The sequence below is a fragment of the Diadema setosum genome, chromosome 21 (genome assembly GCF_964275005.1).
Source record: "Diadema setosum chromosome 21, eeDiaSeto1, whole genome shotgun sequence".
Classification (NCBI taxonomy): domain Eukaryota; kingdom Metazoa; phylum Echinodermata; class Echinoidea; order Diadematoida; family Diadematidae; genus Diadema; species Diadema setosum.
This window is the reverse complement of record NC_092705.1, coordinates 16048226-16071094: the sequence shown is the minus strand read 5'-3', so window position 1 is coordinate 16071094 and position 22869 is coordinate 16048226. Positions and strand designations below refer to the sequence as shown.

The 22869-nt window shown below is 39.5% G+C and overlaps 1 protein-coding gene across 1 annotated transcript; it reads right to left on the bottom strand.

Moving 5' to 3' along the window:
• Positions 1–1249: 1249 nt before the first annotated feature.
• Positions 1250–22621, bottom strand: LOC140244298 (X-ray radiation resistance-associated protein 1-like). The gene is made up of 13 exons (XM_072323942.1): positions 22303–22621; positions 18829–19028; positions 17329–17473; positions 16066–16163; positions 14093–14238; positions 11229–11339; positions 10429–10658; positions 8862–9019; positions 8118–8330; positions 7308–7679; positions 6592–6921; positions 5831–5998; positions 1250–5006 (listed from the first exon to the last, which is right to left on the bottom strand). The coding sequence occupies exons 1-13, from the start codon at positions 22397–22399 to the stop codon at positions 4821–4823; spliced, it is 2454 nt and encodes an 817-aa protein (XP_072180043.1). The 5' UTR covers positions 22400–22621; the 3' UTR covers positions 1250–4820.
• Positions 22622–22869: the final 248 nt, after the last annotated feature.

The window sequence follows — 22869 nt, the reverse complement described above, 5'->3', positions numbered from 1 at the left end:
CAAGCACATGGTGCAGATAGAAGAAACCCCTTCCAGATACTATACTGGTATGTAGATAGATGTCTAAACATGTGCGGAATGAAGGAGTATTGTGTTTGAACGTGAATATTTTGCCTGTGTGTATCACCTTGTTGAAATTAGTGAAGATACTTGTACATGCATGTAAAGTGGTACATGCATGTAAAGATGTACAGTAGGTAGTAACTGTAGGCATGCGTGTAAACTGCTGAATTTATAATGCACTCTGTGTGTGTGAATGTTTGTGTATTTGCGTGCGAATTCTAGCTCTTTGTCTGGGCTCATACTGGTTTCTTTCTTGGCCTGTAAATTTCAAAGTCACAAGAACGACAAATCACAAGCAATTCCTGCAAAAAAATTCAATCATGAGCCACATCCACTGTAAATCATCAAATCAAATTTTGTGGCGGTTTTTGGGACCTTCATTTTGAAAGCTAAATGCATCACCAATACTGGTACGTTTCTCAGTATTCCCATTTTGTTTGCTTCATTCCTCCAATAAACCACCACATGGGGACACTGCACTTTCAGGCACCTGTTTTTTGTCTTGTAGGAAAGTTGTTGGTTTTTTTTTTTTCTCCTGCCAGGAGTAGAATGGAATCCTCATGTTCTGATGTTGGTGATCCATCTCTTGGGACGAGGGAGAATGTAGGTCATTGATTGAGGCATGCCTTGAAGAAGGTCGTCGTAGGAACCATGGCATCATTCCAGCTCATTTTTGTGCCCGTGTTCAGAAGACGACTCTGCTGTAAACAGGAATAAGGCATTTTATTTTGTCTCTGTCTCCCAGCCTCTCTATTTATGAGGAGGAATGCATAGTGGATGTTACGAGTTGACACACAGGAATAGCTAGAGATGGTGACATTTATGCTGGTATGTGTCTGGATGTACTGTATGGCCGAGTGCCAAAGACCGCTGTATGCACAAGGTGTATCATTATCACTCTGTACTATCTCTCACTCACGAGCAAGAGATTTCTGTCTACTTTCAAAGTCTGTCAGTTGACATTTACAGCATATTCGGAACATTCTTGTCAAATTGCAACATCCCGCTTTGTGGCAGAAAAATGCCATTAACCTAGCTCACCATGAGATTCGCAAGCTGTGAACTGACAAAATTTTGCCATGAACACATTGCAGTGCAATCCTGCACACAAACACACACACACTCAATCCACCCATGTGATTTTACAGCAATAAAAAATTATGGTTCAAACATATTGATGTGCACTTGCAACTTTGCTATAACACTTTATTTACAATATGAATATCATATATACAAGATAAGTTACATGCAAGTATTTCTCCTTCTTTTTTGAACACATAAAGATGTAATGCCCACTAAGTCATGACATAGGCACTGCCAACATACACACACACACCTTGGGTACTTTGCATAGGAATCTTTTCCAATGACATTTATGTCAGCAGCTTGTTCATAAGGCATTTGATGCGTATCATATGAAAGGATGAGTAATAGCGGCACATGACAAGGCATTCAAAATTATGAAAGCACTGCATATCACTGAATACATGTTTCTTTGTCAAACTTTCAGAATAATTCTGTGTGTGGAGGGCATAACTCTGTCAACGTGCCAATTTCACAGTTACTGTAATGAAACTGCATCAAATCATTCAAGACACTTAAAACTCATTATTTTAACTCTTTATGTGCCACGTTCGCACATCCGGCTCAGTCGACGGCGTGCCAACTTCGCATATTCTGCTCAACAAACAAAGCCGACAAAACCGAATGATAAATCGCTAATCCCGCGGTACAATCAAACCTTTTCTCGCGCTTTTGTTCCTTTCACATACGGCTTGCATTCTATTTGGTAAATTAATATAAATTTGTAGAAGTTACACAAATTGGAAAAACAGGTTTCTTTCTCAAAGCGTGACTATACTTTCGTGTCTCAGAATAACATGGCACACAGGGGGTTTTCACCATGGCACATAAAGAGTTAAGGAGTACAAGAGATGCTACATTTTGTATAATGGAATGTTTATAGTAGAAGACAGTTATAGTATTCATCAATATGATGATCAACAAGAAATGACAAATTGCATTTAGTAATGTTTAACAGAAGAGACATCTACCTCCCTACAAGGTTAAGTACTTATCATAAAGTGATGGAGCAGATCCCAATCAAATGATTGGTTGAGAGCAAACACATGACTAGGCAATCATTTTGCCTATTTCATGTAATTCTGCTTTAGACCAGTCATTAACATTTTCACATCGCGATGGTGCCAGGCAAGTTTTATTATTCTATTTACTTGCAATGAGCGTGATGTTGTATTCACTGCGTTTATCAAATGACAAGGATCTACATCATCATTTTATAAAGCAAACTAGAAATGTCGCTACGGCGACTGGTGTATGCCTCCGCCATAATACATGGTTCTCCTAATAGGTCTATAGCACAATGTCTTGACAATGTGTGATGACAGTTTCACACAATTGGCAAAATATTAAAATGACAGGTTTGCCACAAATGTGCTGAATGTTCACTTTCCTAGAACTAGGTTCAACTGGATGAATGATTAAAACGTCAGAGTGCAGGTATTTGGGGGAACTGATGATTTTCACTTGACTTTTGACCCTTTTACAAGTTTATGCATTGAGTAATTTTCAAGGTATTGAGAAAAAGTATAATTTCAGTATCAAATGGTAAAATAGTATTATCGAAACCTGGCCTTTGACCTTTGACCCCACAGTTCCAAAGAGAATCACTGTTAGGTAGAACATGCATAAATATGTAAGTTTCATGACAATACCTTGAGTTATTTTTGAGATATGGAGGAAAAAGTGCAATTTAGCACTTTCACTTGACCTTTGACCTTTGACCTTTGACCTTTTGGCAAGAAACTTCCCACAGAATATATATTGGGTTATACATGCATACATCAAGTTTTTAAAAAATCCTTCAGGCACTGCATAAATATAAGGAAAGTAGTTATATTTTGAGGAGTTGACCTTGACCTTTGACCCCCTGACCTTTGACCCATGACCCCCAACTTCCCTAGATAATCACTGCCCATCGGTACAAGCATATATACTAAGTTCCATGAAGATACCTTGAACCATTTGCGAGATATGGAGAAAAACATGAAATTTCAATTTTTTTTTTTCACAAAATAACCTGTGACCTTTGACCTTTGACCCTGTGACCCTAAAATCCACACAAAGTATCATCATCATATAAGGACGGACGGACGACCCGAAAACATAATGCCTCCGGCCACTTCGTTGGCGGAGGCATAAAAATACACATCATTTTGTTCGGGCATTAGTATAAGTACTCACACTCAGCACCTCTGAAACAGTCCTTGGCTATCGCCTTGGGAGTGTTAAACTGCTCCAATGGTACCTTGTGTGTATAGTTCTCACTAATGCCTTCACTGATGTGTATTATTTGTATATTAGTTTGGTATTCATTACCTGAAGGCAGAAAAGATAATATTCATTCACTCAGAGAAGCAGATTTCCACTGTAGCAAGTACATTTCCATACTGAAAGAGCTTGGCACAATACAAGTCAAGATGTGTGAATATATATAATGCATCTTTCTGTACATATATATCAATATGCATAGATATAGAAGATTACCGGTACATTTCAAGGACGGATGTACAGATAAATAGGCAGATCAATATATAGATACTGTCATAGTGGACATTTTCACTTCTTTGTAATTATGTGGATTAGGGATGTTTCTGTATGTATTGCTCAACATCCAAAAAATGTTTGTGTGTTGTTTTGGTGCTGACTTTAGCAGAGTGTGAACTTTGCAAAATTTCCACACAGTGAAATATTCCAAGTTCACAGTAGAGACAGAAACAGATTAAGACAGGTACAATTATATATCATTAAAGAGCACTGGATGTTTGAAAAGTACCATATATATTCACTTACAATCTATCTTGTCCAAATCAAGGTTATGAGTATCTAATGTCCCGAGATCACTAAAGCTTGTGAATGACTAAGTGTAGAATTCACCATCACAATGTACTACAAATCTTTGAAAGGACATACATTTTAGCAGAGCTATTTGAACTATTTGCCAACTTTGGCATTAAAACACAGGAAATAGTATCAACTCAATTGTACAATGTTACACATAACACGTATGCTACTTCTTTGTACAAACAGGATGAACGTTTTGGCCTTTCATATCGAGACTGAAGATTATTAACTGCAAGCATTTTTGCAGGAGACTCACAATAGCATCAACTGCCATGTATTGCAAGTTGAGCTTAAGAGTCCAAAATACTTTCCAAACTTTCCTAGCTTTCACGGTGTGACCAAAAGTGGTGACAAAATCCCCTCAAGGCTATTATGCTTAGACAAAATAATTATCTATGTGTTTGGGGATGATCTTTAGTTTATCACTGTGTTTAAACTCGGAGCTTGCGCAGAAATACCCTGCACACACCGTTCAGATCAAGGAACTTGACACTCTGTAAAGAGGAATAAGTTGAATCCCAACACATTCTCACATCTGTTATTGAGTTACACATTCATTGACTGTGACTAATTGAGGTAATGAATCTGTGCTGTCTGGAAGAGTTTTGAGTGCCCTCATCATGAAAATGGCTACAAAACGGACGGACATCTACCGGCCGGTAGAACGAGGCATGACATCCTTCTACTCAAAAAGATTGACAAGGATAAGGGTGATAAAACCACAATAACATCCTTGTCTCAAATTGTGTCCGGACAAGAAGAAGCACACACTGTTAAAAAAAAAGAAATAAGGAGCAAAAAATAAAACGTTGTTCCTCAACACACCCAAATGTTCAGTGCGCCTCCGATTGCTGGACTGCTGCAGCTGCAGCTGCAGCTGGCTCTGGTCGGGATGACCCAGCGCTGCGGAGGGTGTGGTCTATCCTGTCGAGGTCTTCCAGTATCTCAGCCATCGCTTCATCTTCCTCCCGTCTCTCCTTCATCGATGCGTTCCGGACGTCGCTGTATTTGCTCTGGATCTGCAGGATACAAACAAAATGAATAAACAAGGTCATAACAGAACAGTTATTTCAGCAAATCTGTTTCCACACAGCAAGTTTGCAGTGTTCTCGTTCTCTCACAACCAACAGTGTGGAAACAAAACAGAAATGGACATTCCATAATAGTGATGGTGATGAGGATAATGACGTCTGCATCCCAATCTCTCACATAAATGTTTGTTAGCCTCCTTACAATCTGTCTTTCTCATAACAACTCTGAATAATGAGATATTTCCTTTATTCTGATCAGGATTCAATTAATTTTCTACAGTGCATGTGGAGGCAACTTTATATCTGAGATGAAGAGCAAATTCACCAGGAAAAGAAAACATTTCTACCTTCAAATTTGTTGCACTGGACTACTGATAATTGTATCTAAATACTCATGAACAAAGAGATACTATCCCACTGTTCTGTTTTACTAACCTTTCCACATGTCTGAGAAACTGCAGTGCATATAGAACTAATTATGCCATAAAACAAACAAACCAACAACAACTGTGGGCCACTTACAGCAGGGCATGCCATTAGCTTTTGGCCACTAAAATCTTTATATATGAAATTTTGGTGTCCTGCAAAGTAAATGTAGTGACCTGAAATGAGAGGAAACATAACAATCCATTTAGAATCCTAGATGCATCAACAGGCCACCAACAGATAACCTTTTTGGAAGTTTGGTGGACCGACATCAATTTTTAGTGGCCCAAGGCCACCAGGCCACTGCACATGTCAAGCCCTGCTCACAGCACTACGCCTAAATATCTTGTAACACCCTTCCCGCACTGTATTGAATATCATCTCACCTCTTGCAGCAGCTTGGCAACCTGGGGGAATTCCCTCATCTTTTCCTTGTCTGCTAGGATGTCAGCCAGGTTGGACTCTACATAGGTCTCCCTCTGGTTCATCACGTCCAGGATGTCTCCTAGCCGCTCAGCCTTGCTCTTGTGGTGTGGCTTGCTGGGGACTTTGGTCTGAGGGAGCATTGGTGTGGAGAGGGAGGGGGAAGGAAAAATGGATGAGGAATACATTGAAGTTGAACAGATGTTGTTAGGAAGCATCTGCTGCTGTCTTCAAGAGTGTATGCAACATGGGAATTAATAATTTGTGATTATTCATGCCTGCACCTACGCAGCCTGTACTGACCTTTTTTCTTCATTCAACAGGCAAAATCTAGCATTAGGAATGAACTTTCATTATCATAAAATATCTAAAACCAAGTCCTTCTCAGTGTAAGACAAACTTGGATTACTGCAAACCTGGTTAAATTCACTTTATTTTGTCGTGCTAGAAGAATTTAATTTTGCCAAGATTAAAAAAAACCTCAAAACAGACGGAAAAAGTTAAAAAAGAAGGAAAATTGCGAAAGTTGAAATTATTATTCTGTCTGCTACCATGAATTACTAGACATTATACACCTGGTCCTAAAGTATTTTATTAATATCTTGTGATTAGTTCACTCAAAGCATAATCTATTATATCAAGAGCAACGAGACTCTATGTCTTGGATCAAACCTAGTAAGATGGTCAAGATCATCTATGTAATAACCCATTTGAAGTAACTCACCTTCTGGTACGCATGGAATGGCTTCTGCAGCCTACTGAGATCAACCTTGTTGTCTGCGTAGACGGTGGAGTGCTTCAGAGCCAAGCGCAATGAGCGCAGGTTGCTCTGGATGTCCGGTGCTGTGTAGACCTCAGGGTCATCTGGGGCGTCGTAGAACATCTCGTAGCCCTTGAACTTGTCGGGCACGCCCATCGAGTATGCGGCGCTGTCCACCCTCTTCTTGCCGGTGCGGGGCTTCTCGACCGGTGTCCTCGCCTCAGTCGGTGGCTTGGGCTGGTGCTGCTTGGGCGGCTCTGGGGGTGCTGCCTCATCATCGGGATGTTCATCCACCTATGTAGTAAACACAAGGGTCAACAACTTGAAACTGGAGGGTCCATTTACAGGACATTGTAATCCCTATCCTCTGTTCTTCAAAACTTGCACTTTGTTGACTCTTGTCATACAGTAATTTAATACAAAGTATGTACAATGCTGTCATTGCTTCAAGAATTTGAGGCATTTCTTTCTACATCTCGGGTTTCAGTACAACTCAAACAGAAGGTACAACTCAAACAGAAGGTGCCCTAATAAATAAAGTCCTAAATCCTCTTACTAAGAAAAAAAAAATCACCATGATTCTATTGTTCAGTTGAATGTATAAAGCACATACATGTAGATCATGTCAAAGTATTCGCAGGACAAGAAAGATGCTTGGCTTCACAACAAAGTCTAGATACCTGTGTAAGGAAAACCGGTTCATCAGCTGCTTTGTCCTTCCCTTTCTTCTCTGCTTTTGGTTCTTCCTCGTCCTCAGACCCACCGAAGCTCCGCTCCGTCCAGGATTTTGTCCTCTCCATCCGTTCCTCCTCCTCCCTATCCTCATCATCCCCATCCCCGAGTGGACCGGACTGGGACTGTGTGGGCAGGATGGGTGGCAGGGGCTCGGATGCCGGGCGAGTCAACTCGTCCTCGGAGATGCGCTTTGAGCGGACAGGAGGAGGAGTCTGGGATTCCGACGATTGGGGTAGCGCAAGCTTGGAGTCGGGTGAGGCCGCTTCAAGCATGAGCTGCAATGGTTTCTTTGGGATGGGTGGAACGATTTCTGCAACCTGCGACAGGAAAACAAATTATGCTTACAATGAAAAATAGATAACAGCAAATGACATCATGAGAAACTGAACTTGATTTCTTAACCCATTGAGGACCGGCTAATTGTGTTACAACACGCATTTCCCATACATACTAGCCCAAGTATACTCGGGACTTTCCTCAATGGGTTAATACCACCTGCATAGAATTTTTCTAATACAGATACGTATTGTATGTTGTCATACAGTTTTGCATTTACTTTATTCCCAGCTTTACTTAAGTCACAATAAACTAAACCTTCAAAGCTTTTGTTGGTCCCCTACAATGAATATGTTAACCTCATGACTGCGAAATCAAATGGTCTTTTCTTTTTTTACATGGAAATACACAAAATAATTCGACTCAATTCATAATCTGCCATGCTTGATTTCATACACTATCAGCCTCCCCCTGCTCACCTTTCTGTGGGGCTTCTTGGGCACCTTGATGGGGGGCTTCGGCACCATGCAGGGCTTCTTCCGCACCATCTGGATGCCCAGGCGCTTGGAGAGGTAGCGGTTGAGGAGGGGCGGGTCCCCGCTGTTCTGCGTTGTCAGGGGGTTGTCGTGGATGATGAGCTCCTGCAGCATGGGCCAGGCTGCAACTGCGAGGAGACCCTCCTCATCTGCAATCTGTGTAATGGGGAAAAGATGGAGAAGTCACTCTTATCATAAAACTTATCCTCCTTGCTACTGCTGAAGCAACTTGATTGATTTAGAATGGTGACAATGGCTATGAATATTGATATAATGGTTGATGGCGCCCTCACACTGATTATGAATCAGAACAATCCACTACAAGCAATCAATTCTGAATCCACAGTGATATCATGTTTCTGTTACATACATTACATTATCACATTAACCTCACCATCACTCTCTACAATATCCTCATCACCACCATTATTATCATTGATCATCATCATTGTCAGTTTCATACCCCTACTCACAGTCACTAGCATTTTCATCATCACTATCATCATCATCATCATCATCATCGTCATCATCATCATCATCTTCTTCTCCTTCTTCTTTTTCTTCTTCTTTCATCATTTGATTCCATCATTCATTCTTCATCGTTCCTATATTTAACGCCATCACATCAAATTTTCATCGTCTTTATATCCACCATCACCAACAGTTCAACATCTCTTCATATCTCACCTTGTTGTGAGCCAAGCTGAGGAAGGTCAGCTCCGGGAATGGGGGAGAAAGTTGGTCCATGTCAGTGCCATCCATGATGTGAGAGGTGTCAAACAGGTCCCCCTCCTCCTCCTCAATGTCAGCCAAGACATTACTGGAATCCACCAAATTTGCTTTGCCTTTTGTACAGAGTGACAGTTCATAGAGTACAGTTTAAGAATAAAAATGTATTCTACAACCTGAATATAATTATTTTACAAACGAATTTGAGTTGCTGGTTGTCAGACAAAAGACACAATTTCATCTTCATTATATTGTTGATTACTATCCTCACATACATGGACATGAAACTTTACAAATGTCTTGCCATCAATTTTCTTTAAAGTTGAAGAAAATGACTGTTTTTACATCTCAAATGCTGCTCACATCATTAGAGCACAAGTAGTCAATTATTCTTCAACACACACAATCTGCCCAACTGATCTTCCATTCTTGGTAATACTCAAGTCACTACGAACAAATGTCTGAAATCAGAACCTAACGATTACATGAAAATTTGACAGAGAAAATATTCAGATACATTGAAAGGACAATGCAATGGTTAGATGGACAAATGTACTAGTGACACAGAAATTCAACCAAACGAAATACTAACAACATTATGACCAGCTTAATGTTAGTAAATCAACTATGACAGTGCCTCATGAAATGTCAAAATAACTGCAGCATTTGCAACACTGTGGCAGTGCTCATTTCTTCATTTCATGAAATGTCACCAATTAGCAATAGTACATGTTGCTTTTGTGCTGTTTCCTTTTGTTGCCAAAAGAAACATTTACATACTTCATTCCCCTATTCTTGATTCTTCAATCAAGTTGATAACCTTCATCATACTAATTACTCTCACACTTCTACTTGTCTGATGAGTTTTTGTGGTTGGAGGTTGTTGTTTTTTTCTGTCTTTCTTTACCTTTTATCCATGACAAATTTTTCTTTCTGCTTACTTTCTAACATGTAATATTTTGCACACATACACACACACACAGACACACACACACACAAAAAATCAATGCATCTAAAAGAAATTATAGAATGGGTAGCTAGAATCCTGCGATCTCATTGGTCGAGAACTATGTGTTGATTTTTACTGGCCGCACGCTGAGTCACAGTGGTAAACATGTTATCGCGCACTTGTAACAAAGATTCGTGCACTAAGCAAGCGTTCGCGCACTCAGTACGAGACGCCTATTGGCTAAAACAATCATGCATCAGTTTTTACTGGATGCATGGTTCTGAAGAAAAACCATGCGTCCAGTAAAAACCAACGCATGGTTTTCGGGCTCTCGTCTATGGCAAGCCAAAAGGAAATGCACCCAGTAAGAAAATTGCTCATTCTATAAAACAGATGACGCACATGTCTTTTCGTGCGTCAGTCGGAATATAGTGTGCACGCGGTAACTATGGAATTTAGCCTAAACCCACTCGGCTTCACCTCGTGGGTTAAGCATTCCATAGTTACCTTATGCACACAATTCCAACTGACGCACTCAGACCTGTGCGTCATTTGTATACTGTCGAACATTCTTACCAATCTCACTCCCTTCTGGTGTCACCGATCCCTCCGAGCCGCTCGCCTCTGCTTTGTCCGCTCTAGCCCCACCCTTTTTCTTCCCCTTTCCTGCAGACTTTGGTCTCCGCCTTTTCGCGGAGGAGGACTTTGCATCTGAAAGACTCTTGATGGCAACCAGGCGCCCCCTTATGGGCTTCAGGTGTGGGATTGAAACAATGTCATTCTTGTCGAGGTTGAGTTGTCGCAGCCTGCGAAAGGAAATGTAAACACACAGAAACAAATTAAATTGGGCTGATCCTTTGTCATACAGTTCGCTCCTGTTATAACAAACAGAGTTATAAGAGAATTTTTTTGACTACAAAGAAAAATTTAGGTACACAAATTGTTGTCTGCATATCTTTATAAATTTCATTTGTTTGGCTATAACAAAATTTCGATATATCAAAAGAAAACTGCTGGTCCTGAGGAGCTTGTTATAATGAGAGTCACTTGTACTGGCATAATCTGCACTGTGATGAAGTGCTGAATCGCTATCAGTTGAAAGTTTCACCCAAAACATCCCTCCTGAGAATGAAAAGTAAGTAGCAGTTAAGGATTACTGCCAAGTTAGATTGGTGGTAAATGCCACTAAAATTTGACTTCATAAGGAAATACAATACAAATTTTCAGAATGAAGATGGTCTCAAAATTGCTTTGCTAGATTTGTTGCAAAGAGTTATTGTCACATTGTTGACTATTTTAAGATGAACAGGGAAAACCAACGGATTTGATTGAACAGCATCTGTATTTTGATGCATGGTAAATCTGTTTTCACTCACTTTCGGAGGCCGGCTAGACTGGCGAATATGGCAAGATCGTGCAGTAAATTGTCATCAACATGGAGGATCTCCAGCTTGGAAAACCTTGGAATGCGACTTGACTCCATCTCACTGTATCAGAAATGACAGAGACACATATATTGTAAACGTGGAAATTTTTGTGGTGTTGACATTTTTGCACAATTCGCCAAACTAGCGAGAAGCACAAAAAAAAAAACCCAACAAAAAAACAAGCAAACATTTTTGCTTGCCATGTGTCCCAGTAGTTAATGTCTTGATTCCGCGGAATTAAAAACATGTAAAACTCATCTTACCCGGGCGAGCGCAAAAAATTACTCATGCGAAGATATACACTTTTATAGTATAACATTATGAATAAATCCAAACACACAGCCATTACAGATCTGTCCTCGCTCAACAGCAAACAACATACTGGATACCAATTTGTATAAATGTATCACTAGCTCATGGTCAGCCAAGTAAAGGAAAACTATGGTTTGCATAAACAATGTGAGTACAGTCAACTGCACATATTTGTGATACACAATATGTGCAGAGCTTGATTTCATTTTGTAATGAGTGTACAGCCTTTCTATTTGTTCACTTTCCATCTAATATAACACAAAACAACTGAAAAACAAAACACAACCAGAAAAGCACTCTGAGAGGAAAGACCTCCGCCAAGCAGTCATTTTCACCAATACACGCATGCTATAAACTGCCCAATTTCCCTATAGTCGCATTCACACATACAAAATAGGGGCAAACCAATCAAGATCCAAATCTAGAAAAATTTGTATAGGTGTGAATCCCACCGATAAAGAAGCCGTGTGTTTATCTAGTCCCTCATCAGCTTCCTGTATGCTGCACAATGCCTCAAGCAGAGCATACATGTGCTTGATTGCATGTATGCAAACCTTAAATACATGCAGCTTAAACTCCCAAGTTCATTACCAAAAGATAAAAATATCCTTTACAAATTCATTAAAATTCCTGGATCACTACCAAAATTCAACCATCTGTTCTTTGTGTCATTATCAACTTTTCCTGCAAGTTTCATCCAATTCCGTTCACAACTTTCTGAGTTATTTTGCACACAGTCAAACCAACACTGACAAAAACATAACCTCCTTTCACAGACACTTTCAATGTGTTATTGAAATACTAAATACTGAGTGGTGCATCTAGAGGTGTACCTCAATCTGGGATGCATAATGTGCAACCTCAGATATATCATGGTGCAAATAAAAAGATATGAGATGCATTAGGACATGTATCTGCGTTTTGATAGATCATGGCACATTATACATAACAGAAGTGGGAGAAACATCTCCTGTCCAATGTGATGAAGATACATAACTTTGTAGACCACAAGTGACTGGAACACATCGTCGCTGGGGTGACAAGACCTCGTATCTCAAAAATGTCAATTTTTTTTTTTTTTTTTTTAGCTTAATGGTCAAATAATGGGTCAAGTGATGTCTTGGCCAAATCCAAACTGTCTTACTCCAAAAATGAAGCCACCATGACATGTCAAAGAGAAGGCTTTCCCATTCACTATAGTGCTTTGGCCGCCATGTTTTTTCGCTCTCCTGAACATTTGACGATTTTGAGATACGAGGTTTTGTCACCCCAGCGACGACATATGGTGTCTGGTACACCACCTGTGACCACCGGTGACTGGTACACCAATGGTGACTGCAACAGAAGACCACCGGTGACTGGTGCACACAACCAAGGGGCTGACATCAACAGTAATTGGGTTTTGACAAGGGATACAAATTACTGCCGACATCAACCCCTGGTGGAGTACCACTGTGGATGGTAGGTGACCCCATGCCTGATCTCCTTGGTTTCCATTCAAGTCATCCCTGTCAGTACTTGGCTTCCTTCAAGATACCAGCTCAGGTCGTTGTCCAAGAAACGTGTATGTATTCACTGCCCCATTTAGCTTCTCTAATATGATGTCTGCATATGTCAGAGTACTATTAAGGTCAACTCATCCATCATTTGAGGTGGACTGATAAATAGCAATGTACAGTTGAACCTCTCGTATCCGGACAAGTCGGGACCGGGGCTCATCCGGATAAGGGATTTGGCCGGATACGGGAGACTCAATGCTTTATACATGTACATATACATACACATGTACTGATGTAGCCTATTGTAGTACCACATGTAGCAATGTGTATACCGCAACCTTTTCATTGTTACACTCAGTAACAGACCCCAAAATAAGGGTTCGTGTTTGCAAGAATGAAATCATTTTCTTTTATAAATTCTTGGGATGATTTACCTAAATAATTATTAAGAAATGTATCAAGTAATTCATATGTGTTTGTGTAGGAGTTCTCACGGAGTTGGGAATCCCCCTTTCCTCCCGTAATTCTTCAAAAAAGATAAAAAAATCACGGCGAGACTGCGTCCGGATAATAGAGAGATCCGGATAAAGGGAGGCCAGATAATAGAGGTTCAACTGTATTGAATTTGCACATGTATATTGTACATTCACGTAACAGCTTCACACTTTTGTGTTTATGCTTCCTCCGCAGTACAAGCTGAGTTTACTTTCAAGTTGAAATGGTACATTTTCTACTTACTGTTCTCCTAATCCTTCCTTCTGTTACGTTTTTTTTTTCTCAATTCGCTTGTTTTGTTTGTTTGTTTGTTTGTTTTTGCATGGCTAGACTATACCATTTCAGATATGAGAGAAAACTGTGCCCTTGTGGACTCTAGGAAACTTAAAGCTTCCTCACTTGATTTTTTTTTTTATTTATTTATTTATTTATTTTGTGCAAGTGATTTCAGTATGTCTCTGTGATCTTTGTTCTGTTTTGTTCTTTGGTAGTCTCTTTTCTTCATACCTTATTTGGACTTTGTGTGGCTTGCCCATCTCAGCTGGCAGTGACCTGAGCTGGTTCCCAGTCAGATATAACACTTTCAGGCTGGCGAGGAGACCAAGGCTGGACACATCATCCTTGGACAGATTGTTGTGTGAAAGGTCTAACACCTGGGTGAGAGAGAGAAAAAAAAGAACATAACATTCTGTTACATGTTGATTTCATTCATTTCATACCACACTCTCCACTTTAATAATTATATAGGGTTGATGTGAGCAGATTTTACCAAATTTACCAGAGTACCTGATTAAAGAGACATTTAAAGAAAGTGTATATCAAAATCCTACCTCACATAAAGGAAATTCGGATTCAGTTTGTATGCACAACCTGAGAACAAGAAATTTTTGTGATGACAGAGTTTGTCTGACAGAGTTCTACCTGGTGAACACTGCTGAATGCTAATTGAGTCAAATTCATTGTACAACATGAAATCCATAAAGCTCCACAGCAGGAAAATGAATTGCAAATTACTCAGATTACCCAAGAGAGACATCAATCAATCTGAAAACATTGTACATTACAAAACTCCATTACGAACAAGAACACCCCATAAATATTACCCTGTCATGCTGAGGTAGTTGTACCACATAACTTTCTTATGTTGACCTTGGAAAAAACATTTGCATACACTGTGTAAGTGTACTGTGTATTATTCATATTTGCTGTTCCAGCAATGTATGCAAGCAACACTACTACAGTTATCATTGTATTACATGTATATCATAAAGTCTTGAATTCATTCATGCCGTCATAGTTAACAGGTGTAAAGTGCACTGATGTTAAAAATGCTGGGAAAGTAACTGGAGATGACAGCATTACCCACAAGATCTGATTTGGCAATGAAATATGAAAAAAGCTTTATAATGTTAAAGGGTGTGTACAGTTCTGGGTGAGGTGAGGATTTAGCTTTTACGCTTTGTGAGATATTCAGAAACCACTCTATGAGATGTCAAAGAGCATGCAATTCTAAGAGGTATCAAAAGTTTATTTGATGAAAATCGGTTTTAGAATGGCTGAGATATCTAAAAACAAAGTGAAACAAAGAGATCCTAATAAAAGGTGTGGCCTGTCGCCTTTTTTTTTTTTTTTTTTTATAATCACTTTTTTGGATATCTCAGCCATTTGAAAACCAATTTTCATCAAATAAATGTTGAATCCTTCTTAAAATTACATGCCCTTTCATATTTCATAAGAGGTTTCTCATTATCTCACTTAGGAATGTTCAAAGCATGAATCCCCACCTCAACCAGTACTGTACAATCCCTTTAATATCCTTTTACTACAAGGATGTCCCACACCTGACAAAGGATGAATAAAACTGCAGGTGTGCAAGTCTGGTTCGGACAAGAAATGTTGACAATAAAATCAATTAAACATTCAACACAATTTACCATTAACAAAACATAACCACATCAGTCACACAGACTTACTCTTACTAGCAATATCCCATACATATACTGTGTGCCTTTGATAAAATGATCAGAATACATGTTTTTGCTGAATTCCCAAATAATTGACGATAGGTGGAACATGGATTTGCATACTAACACAGGTATTTGTAGTAAGTTACTTCAACAAATAGATGTCCATGTTCATAGGTTTTGACACACATATACTTCAGTCTGACGTGTTTGCACTTTTGTCCCATTTCGGCCCATTGACACAATTGAAAAAAAAAAAATATATGCCAACAAACTGCCATACAATTTCTTTTGAAATATGGATTTTGTCACCCAAATTATCCATGATGGGGTTTGGAGTTCAAATGATGCACAATCAATTTGAGAGCTAAACTGCCAGTTTTAACACAAAGTAATAATTGCTTAAATGCAGCTGTCAATATGCCTACACAACACTGAGCTGCATTCCTGTATGCATCAAGTCATCAGAAACTGAAAGATGTGCTTGTCTAAATGACATAGGTGTTATTGTCTTACCTCTAGATAAGGAAAGTGACCATACTCTATGTCGATTCCTCGTAAGCCATTGAGCGGCAGTTCTAATTCTCTCACTATGGGGAAGCGATTGAATGCACCTGTTGAAGAAGAAAAAGCAAACAAAATGGAAAATCATATATCTCTCAAAGAGAGACATGATTATGTCTTTGACAATCATTTTATAAGTGTAATAATCTTGCTCAGTAAATGCAATGTAAAGTCTTACAATTAGACAAAAATGTACAAATGTACTGAGCAGATAATGGTCAGGGATTCTTGCACCTGCAGATGTTTTCTCTGCTTGTATTCATTTTTCAATAAACAGGTAGACCCTTTTTATTTTTGGTGGATAAGGGGTGCGTGGGGAAAACACCAAGGCTGCCTGATTGGGCAAATGAGCAATATTGGCATTCCCAATTCATATTCGGTTGTCCTGAGCTCGAAGTATGTTGATATGTAGTGCCCAGGCCCCATGTAGTATAAGTACAAATGAGGGCTTACATTGTATATCTGACAGCATGCCAAGTTTGCTTTCTTTCCCTACACACAATGTTGGGCTGCCAACATCAATACTTCAAACTCGTGGGGTTCCAAAGAGCAAATCAGGGAGATGCTAGTGTGTTACATCAATATCCTTAGGCAGAAGTAATTTTCAAATCACATAAACAGATACATGTATTGAAGTTTTCAGGGAGTCTCCTGCAGGATCAGGGAGACTCTGCAGCTTAATAATATCAAACTCCTCCATCAATAAGAAACACAAAGAGCAAAAAAAAAAACAAAACAAAACAAAACAAAACAAACAGTTGCAAGTGTGATGGTTTACCGTATGGGTAGTCTATCTAATTGTGTTACATCTAGCTCACAACTACATGTATGACACAAGCAGAGTAGCCACATCTATGAATTCTTATGTGATAAAGTTCCTCCATCCAGTGAACACAACATTTGCTCCTGAGACAATTGCTCCTGTCTTATCTTCTTCAAGGACTTGGGGTTAGGCTGAGATGGGGTCTTAGGTTTATGGGTAGTTTTATGTGAGGATTAGGGTTAGAGTTATGTTTGTGGGTAGAATTTTTGTTCAGCCTCGTCTGCAGATGTTTCATGGGAGCAATTGCTGCAGGAGCAAATGTCACAGAAACCCTCCATCCTTCCACACACAGCTTTCACACACCTCAAGGCAGCATACAAAAAGACTATTAAAAAAAAAGACATGTAATATTTCCTCATGTGCGTGCTGAGCAAAATATTGTTCGTACTTACTGAATGGCAGGAGATTTTCACCGGCATTGATGTAAGCGACATTAGTGAAGAGTTCGAAATCCTCCTCCTTTGCATCTGTCAGATCCTGGCCTGCAATATTCACTGAGCACAGATCCGTTGGGTCCTCAATGCAACAGTGCTTCAACTGCACAGACAAAGAATATGGAGTGAATCACTCTTAGAAGCCGCATGGAAACATACAAATGACACACTGATTTGAAACACACAACATTGAATCAATACTTCAATTCTGAAAAAAAAATTTTCTGATTCGATAAACAGTAAAAACTGCTTAACGCATTCCGTTCTCCTGCAAATAAAAAATAAACATCATCACTGAAATAGTATACATTTACTTTTTACACCAAACGTCTATAAAATTCCACGAGCTTCCAAGTGTCAATAGACAGGATGACACACACAAACAATAGGGAGCTTTAGATTTTGACGCACGGACGTTCAGAGGGAAAAAAAAATGTCCTGAGCATGCACAGAAGCGCGCGTCAAGTCGATCTATTTTTAGATTGCGTCGCCTGAGTTTTTCACTACGCGTACTGGGCTATTTTTACGTCTGCAGTTTGCAACGTAGAGAACTACTTCATGCACCAATCATATGGGGGCGCCATTTTATTTTTTACACGTTGCGTCCCAGCATAATCTAAAGCTACTTTTTTACACGACGGAGGGGAGAGGAGAACGTCCAGCGCAAGCATCTTCTCAAACATCCGCGCGTCAAAATCTAAAGCTCCCTAATATGCACATGTGTATGACACTGCATTTACAGATAAGCAAGATTCTTTCCTATGTGTGTGTGTGTGTGAGAGTGTGTGTGTGTGTGTGTGTGCACACACATGTTACATCATAAATAATACAATAGCAGAAGTACACCTCTGCTTAGGATTAAAATTTTAGTGCCCCCCTCCCCAAGAACAGTTGTACTAATATGCATGTTTGATATGTTAGTTACATATTAGTTAGTTTGATATTGATTTCTAGAAGACACAAATTTCATTTTTACTGGCAAATAACATAGCATCCAGGTGTTATGTATTACTGTACGAGCTGAAATTTTCGCGTACAGATATTTTCGCGAATTACTACTTGGAGAACATTTTCACGTGTTGTAATTTCGCTGTTGCGAGGGTCTAACTGAACTTAGTTATTTGCACGTTGATGTTTTCATGTGTTGTTATTTTCGCGGTTCAAAGGCGATTCGCGAAATTTGTGAAAATAAAATCACCGCGAAAATTTCAGCTCGTACAGTAAATGATTACCCTTTACACAAACATTAACAAGCAAGCAAGAAAATAGACAACATGGTTTAAAACATATTGAACTCTATTCAGCTTCTAAGATCCACTTCATACATCTAGAGAGGCGTAAAGCATCTAAACACTTTACTATGCTTTATGGCCTTAACATGTAATTTCTTTCATGATCTGCCAACATTATCATCTGTAGAGAGAGTGTAAATAGAGAAGGACGGTCAGCTGAGCTCACCAGAAAGAAGCCGTCGAGGACTCCTGGAGTCGTGCTCTCTTCCTCCTCATCCTGGAGGCTCCCGCCTTCCTGCAGGAGACGCTCTTGCTTCTCCTTCTGCTTGCGCTCATACTTGAGCTGGGCGTAGGTCTTTGGTTCGCTCTGTGGCCCCAAGAACTGACGGATCTGGTCGGTCCTGTGCGCTACCAGCCACGCCCCAGCTGAAAAGTGGACGAGATTATTAATATTGCCGCAAGTCTTTTCTCTGTCTTAACTTTACAAATATGTCAAGCTCTGTCCTACATTTTCCTATTAATGTTATGATCTTTTATGACACAATGTCGCACAGCAAACTTTCATGAATACCTGGATATTACTAAAATGGTAATTAATCATAAAACTTGGGATACATTCCTTAACACGGGGAATAAGGCATGATAAGCGTACTGATGTATCACATATTACGCGGATAATTGCCACCGTCCTAACATTCAACTGTAAACAATAGAATAATATTTGATGAAAGCCTATGTAATTAAAGTGAGATTTTACACCATGTTCTAGTTTTAAACTTTAACAAGGTAATATTACACACACAGAATGGTGAAAGTTTCATGAAAATTGAACAAGGGAATTTCAAAGATGCAAGAGTTTTTACCAAACAATGACATCAGTTGTAACTACATGCAATTAACTAAGATGGATGCCATCACCTCATAATTCTTTCATTGGCTCAGACACAAAAATAATTTAGAAGTCAGGTTTTTACAACAACTCAGGTAGTATGACCCTCTCCCCTAAAAACAAATAAACAAAAACAAATTAAAACTTGCAACTGCCAGGTAATTGCAAAAAAAAAAAGGGGTGATTTCAAGTCCGGTGCTAGTGCTAGTGCTATCTCAGCACTAGAACCGGCGATAAAACCGAACTTGAAATCACGTCGGTGTTGGGAGTTGACCTCAAAATTATGACGTATTTCTGGTAGTTGGTGCTGGGCTCGGTGTTGAATGTCGTCTGCTGAACCGAGCTCCGCCGTTTGTGTTAGCGATTTACGTGCTTTTTCCCCATTGACTAACACTAGTCCCTAGGGATCATCATTTTCTTCATTTCAAGTTCGGTGCTGGTGTTAGCGTTGCCGTGTGAGACACGTAGTCACTTCAGTAATAGATGCACGTTTTACGTGCAAAGTCTATGCTAATGCAGTGGTTGCCCACGTAAAGAACACGAACACTCCAGACATGGCTATATAAATCTGAGCCTGAGAGTAAAATTAAGATACCGGTAGTTGTATTTTGGGGAATGGATGAAATTTGTGGCATTTTAATCCGTCTTTCTCACTATGTGTCTTAAACTAAGAAGTTTTGGCTATATCTTTTAACATTTAACTGTAATCTCGCGCCATCACTTTTTTCGTCGTGCAATTTCCGCGGAGCTCGCGGTGCTGTGATTCCAACACCTAGTGCTGGTGATTGATAATTTTGATCGGCATCGCCTCGTTAATCTGACCGTCGGTGTTGGAGCTCGATTTAACGCTGTTAATTGGGGGCTAGCACTAGCACTAGCACTAGCACCGAACTTGAAATCACCCAATCTTAGGATAACGGTTCAAATCTATTTTTTAAAGTGTACTTATTATGTAGTCCATGTTGAAACAACACAAGAAACTTGAAAATCCTGTAACTTTCTTAAAGTATATCTCAGGTTTGACTTTGATGAAACATGCACCATTCTACAATGTGTATATTTTTTTATTTGACTCTATTCACTTGCATCAACCTGAATATGTCATGGTATGAGATCATACTCTTAATAACTCCTGTTCTGCTCTGCCAGCTTTGAAAAATACATCAAGTAAAATTTATAAGGACTTGTTTCAATATAATATTCAAAAACCAACCAACCAAACATAGGAGAGAGTTTCATACATTGTATATTTGTATGTATCTCCTCAGAGTCAACCCGTTTCAGGATCTACCAAAAACAAGAACTTAGATAACTTTTCGGATCAACATCAGTGTGGGCACACATGGAAATTTTGCCAAAATGTAATATCTTCGCCTTAGTCTAACAACAGTCTCATCCAACAAAAGTCTCATCGATAGAAGGATTGTTCAGTGATATATATGCGACTGTAGATCTTTTTTCTGTGTTACGATTTGTAGGTTGCTGACAAAGTCATATTTTATTATTTTTTTTTTCAGAATTGACATAGAAATATATATATATATATTTTTATATTTATGTTAGAAATATATTCTACTCTGTAGATATTACAAGTTTTATGTGAGGCCTTCCTGTACTCACTGTCTTCATGTAGACAGAATTTCTGGAAGGTAAAAAAAAATAAGTTATCATGGAATTGGGCTCAAATCAATTTTGAGATTTCTTAAATTCTCGACAGAGACCCTGCAACCTGGTTCCTAGACCCAGATCTAGATGTAAATCCACTAGATAGAAAAAAATTAAGTAGCTAATGGCCTCATCTTGCAGATCAGATATCCTACTTCCCATCACCCCTCACTATTAACAAGTACACATCCAGTAGACTAGAACAGAGCTACCAAGTCTCATGCATTTTGCGTGAGACCCACGCATTTAGAGTCCGTCTCACGCATGGCACCCATTTTTCTCGTAACGCATCGGGAGCATAGGTCAAAGGATATAACGTGATAGTTGCAGTTGTATTGAAGGTATATCTCTTTTGTCTTTCAAAATAAGTAAAAAAATAGTCACTTAAGTATGCACCAGATCGCACCATTAAGAAGAGCTAAAAATTGAAAAAGCTCTGTACACTGCTCCTGATTCCCCCGCTTGGTCGCTTCGCTCCCTCGCTAGCGCCGAAGACGCCAAGTCATGAAAATCTCACGCATAAAAATTTTTGGAACTTGGCATCTCTGCTAGAACACAATGATTATCATGAAGGCTGAACATCAATTGAATCATGATAGCCTCTTTGAAATGTACTGATTATGACATAGGCCCTATAGGCAATAGACTTCTCTCCAGGGAGAAAAAGACAAAGAACATAAAACAATTTTACAAGTTACAATATAGAACCATTTCTAAATATGAACCCTGGCATTCAAGTGGCAATGAGAAGCAAAAATGCCAAAATAATGGACAGAATATGGAGGTCAAAATTGTCCTTTTACATCCAGAGACCTTGAGAAAAGAATGCAATTCCCTAAATTAAATCGTATTTCGTATTAAAACTGTATACAATGACAGAGAGTGACAGTAAATCAAGGCTTCCAGGGGGTTTTGGCGCCCGATGGGCGGTAAGTATCTCGAGCCCGTCTCAATGGGGGCGAGAGATGATGGGCGAGTGCCAAGTGAATTATACAATTGCTATACCCAACGTCACGATACAAATTTACAATGGATAATGGGTTTGCTGTGTAGGACACCAATGTGCCGCAGATCAAAAGTCAAATCAGCTGTGAGGGCATATTTTTCAAGCAAAAATTGCAAAGATACTGTTCTCTGATCACTTACCGCTGTTAGCAGATCCAAATGCGTGCCTAACGGGAAAGCAGTTTGAGATAAAATGCCCGCTCCCATCATCAAGTTTCACACCGGCGGGAACAGCCATATTGCGACATTGCTGGATGCAGCTAGCTTCTCTCTTGGTTTATTGTCATGACAACACTGATTGTTTACGGAAAATAACGCGGGTTTTCGTTGCTATATTCCCCCACGCTGAGCTGAGAATAAAACTTCAATTTCAAACAATTGTCCTTGGGTGGTTGATCTATATTAATATTCTATTCATCACTCACAACAATGGCGTGTTTGCATCTCCGTATTTTGGAGAGTAACCAAGAAACAGAACAAAACAATACGTACGCTATCACTGCTGGGCGCTATCCGGGTATCCTCAAACCGGGTTGCCTGACCCTTGTTTACGAAACCGAATCCCTCTTGATTACGACATTTCCGCTTCCGCCGTGTCAAAGATAGATCAACGCTGTGTGGTTGTCGGTCGATAGCACGTCCGTACGTACGGTATACGTACCATTGCAAACTCGACGTGCATACATACAATACACAGACTTTCAGCAA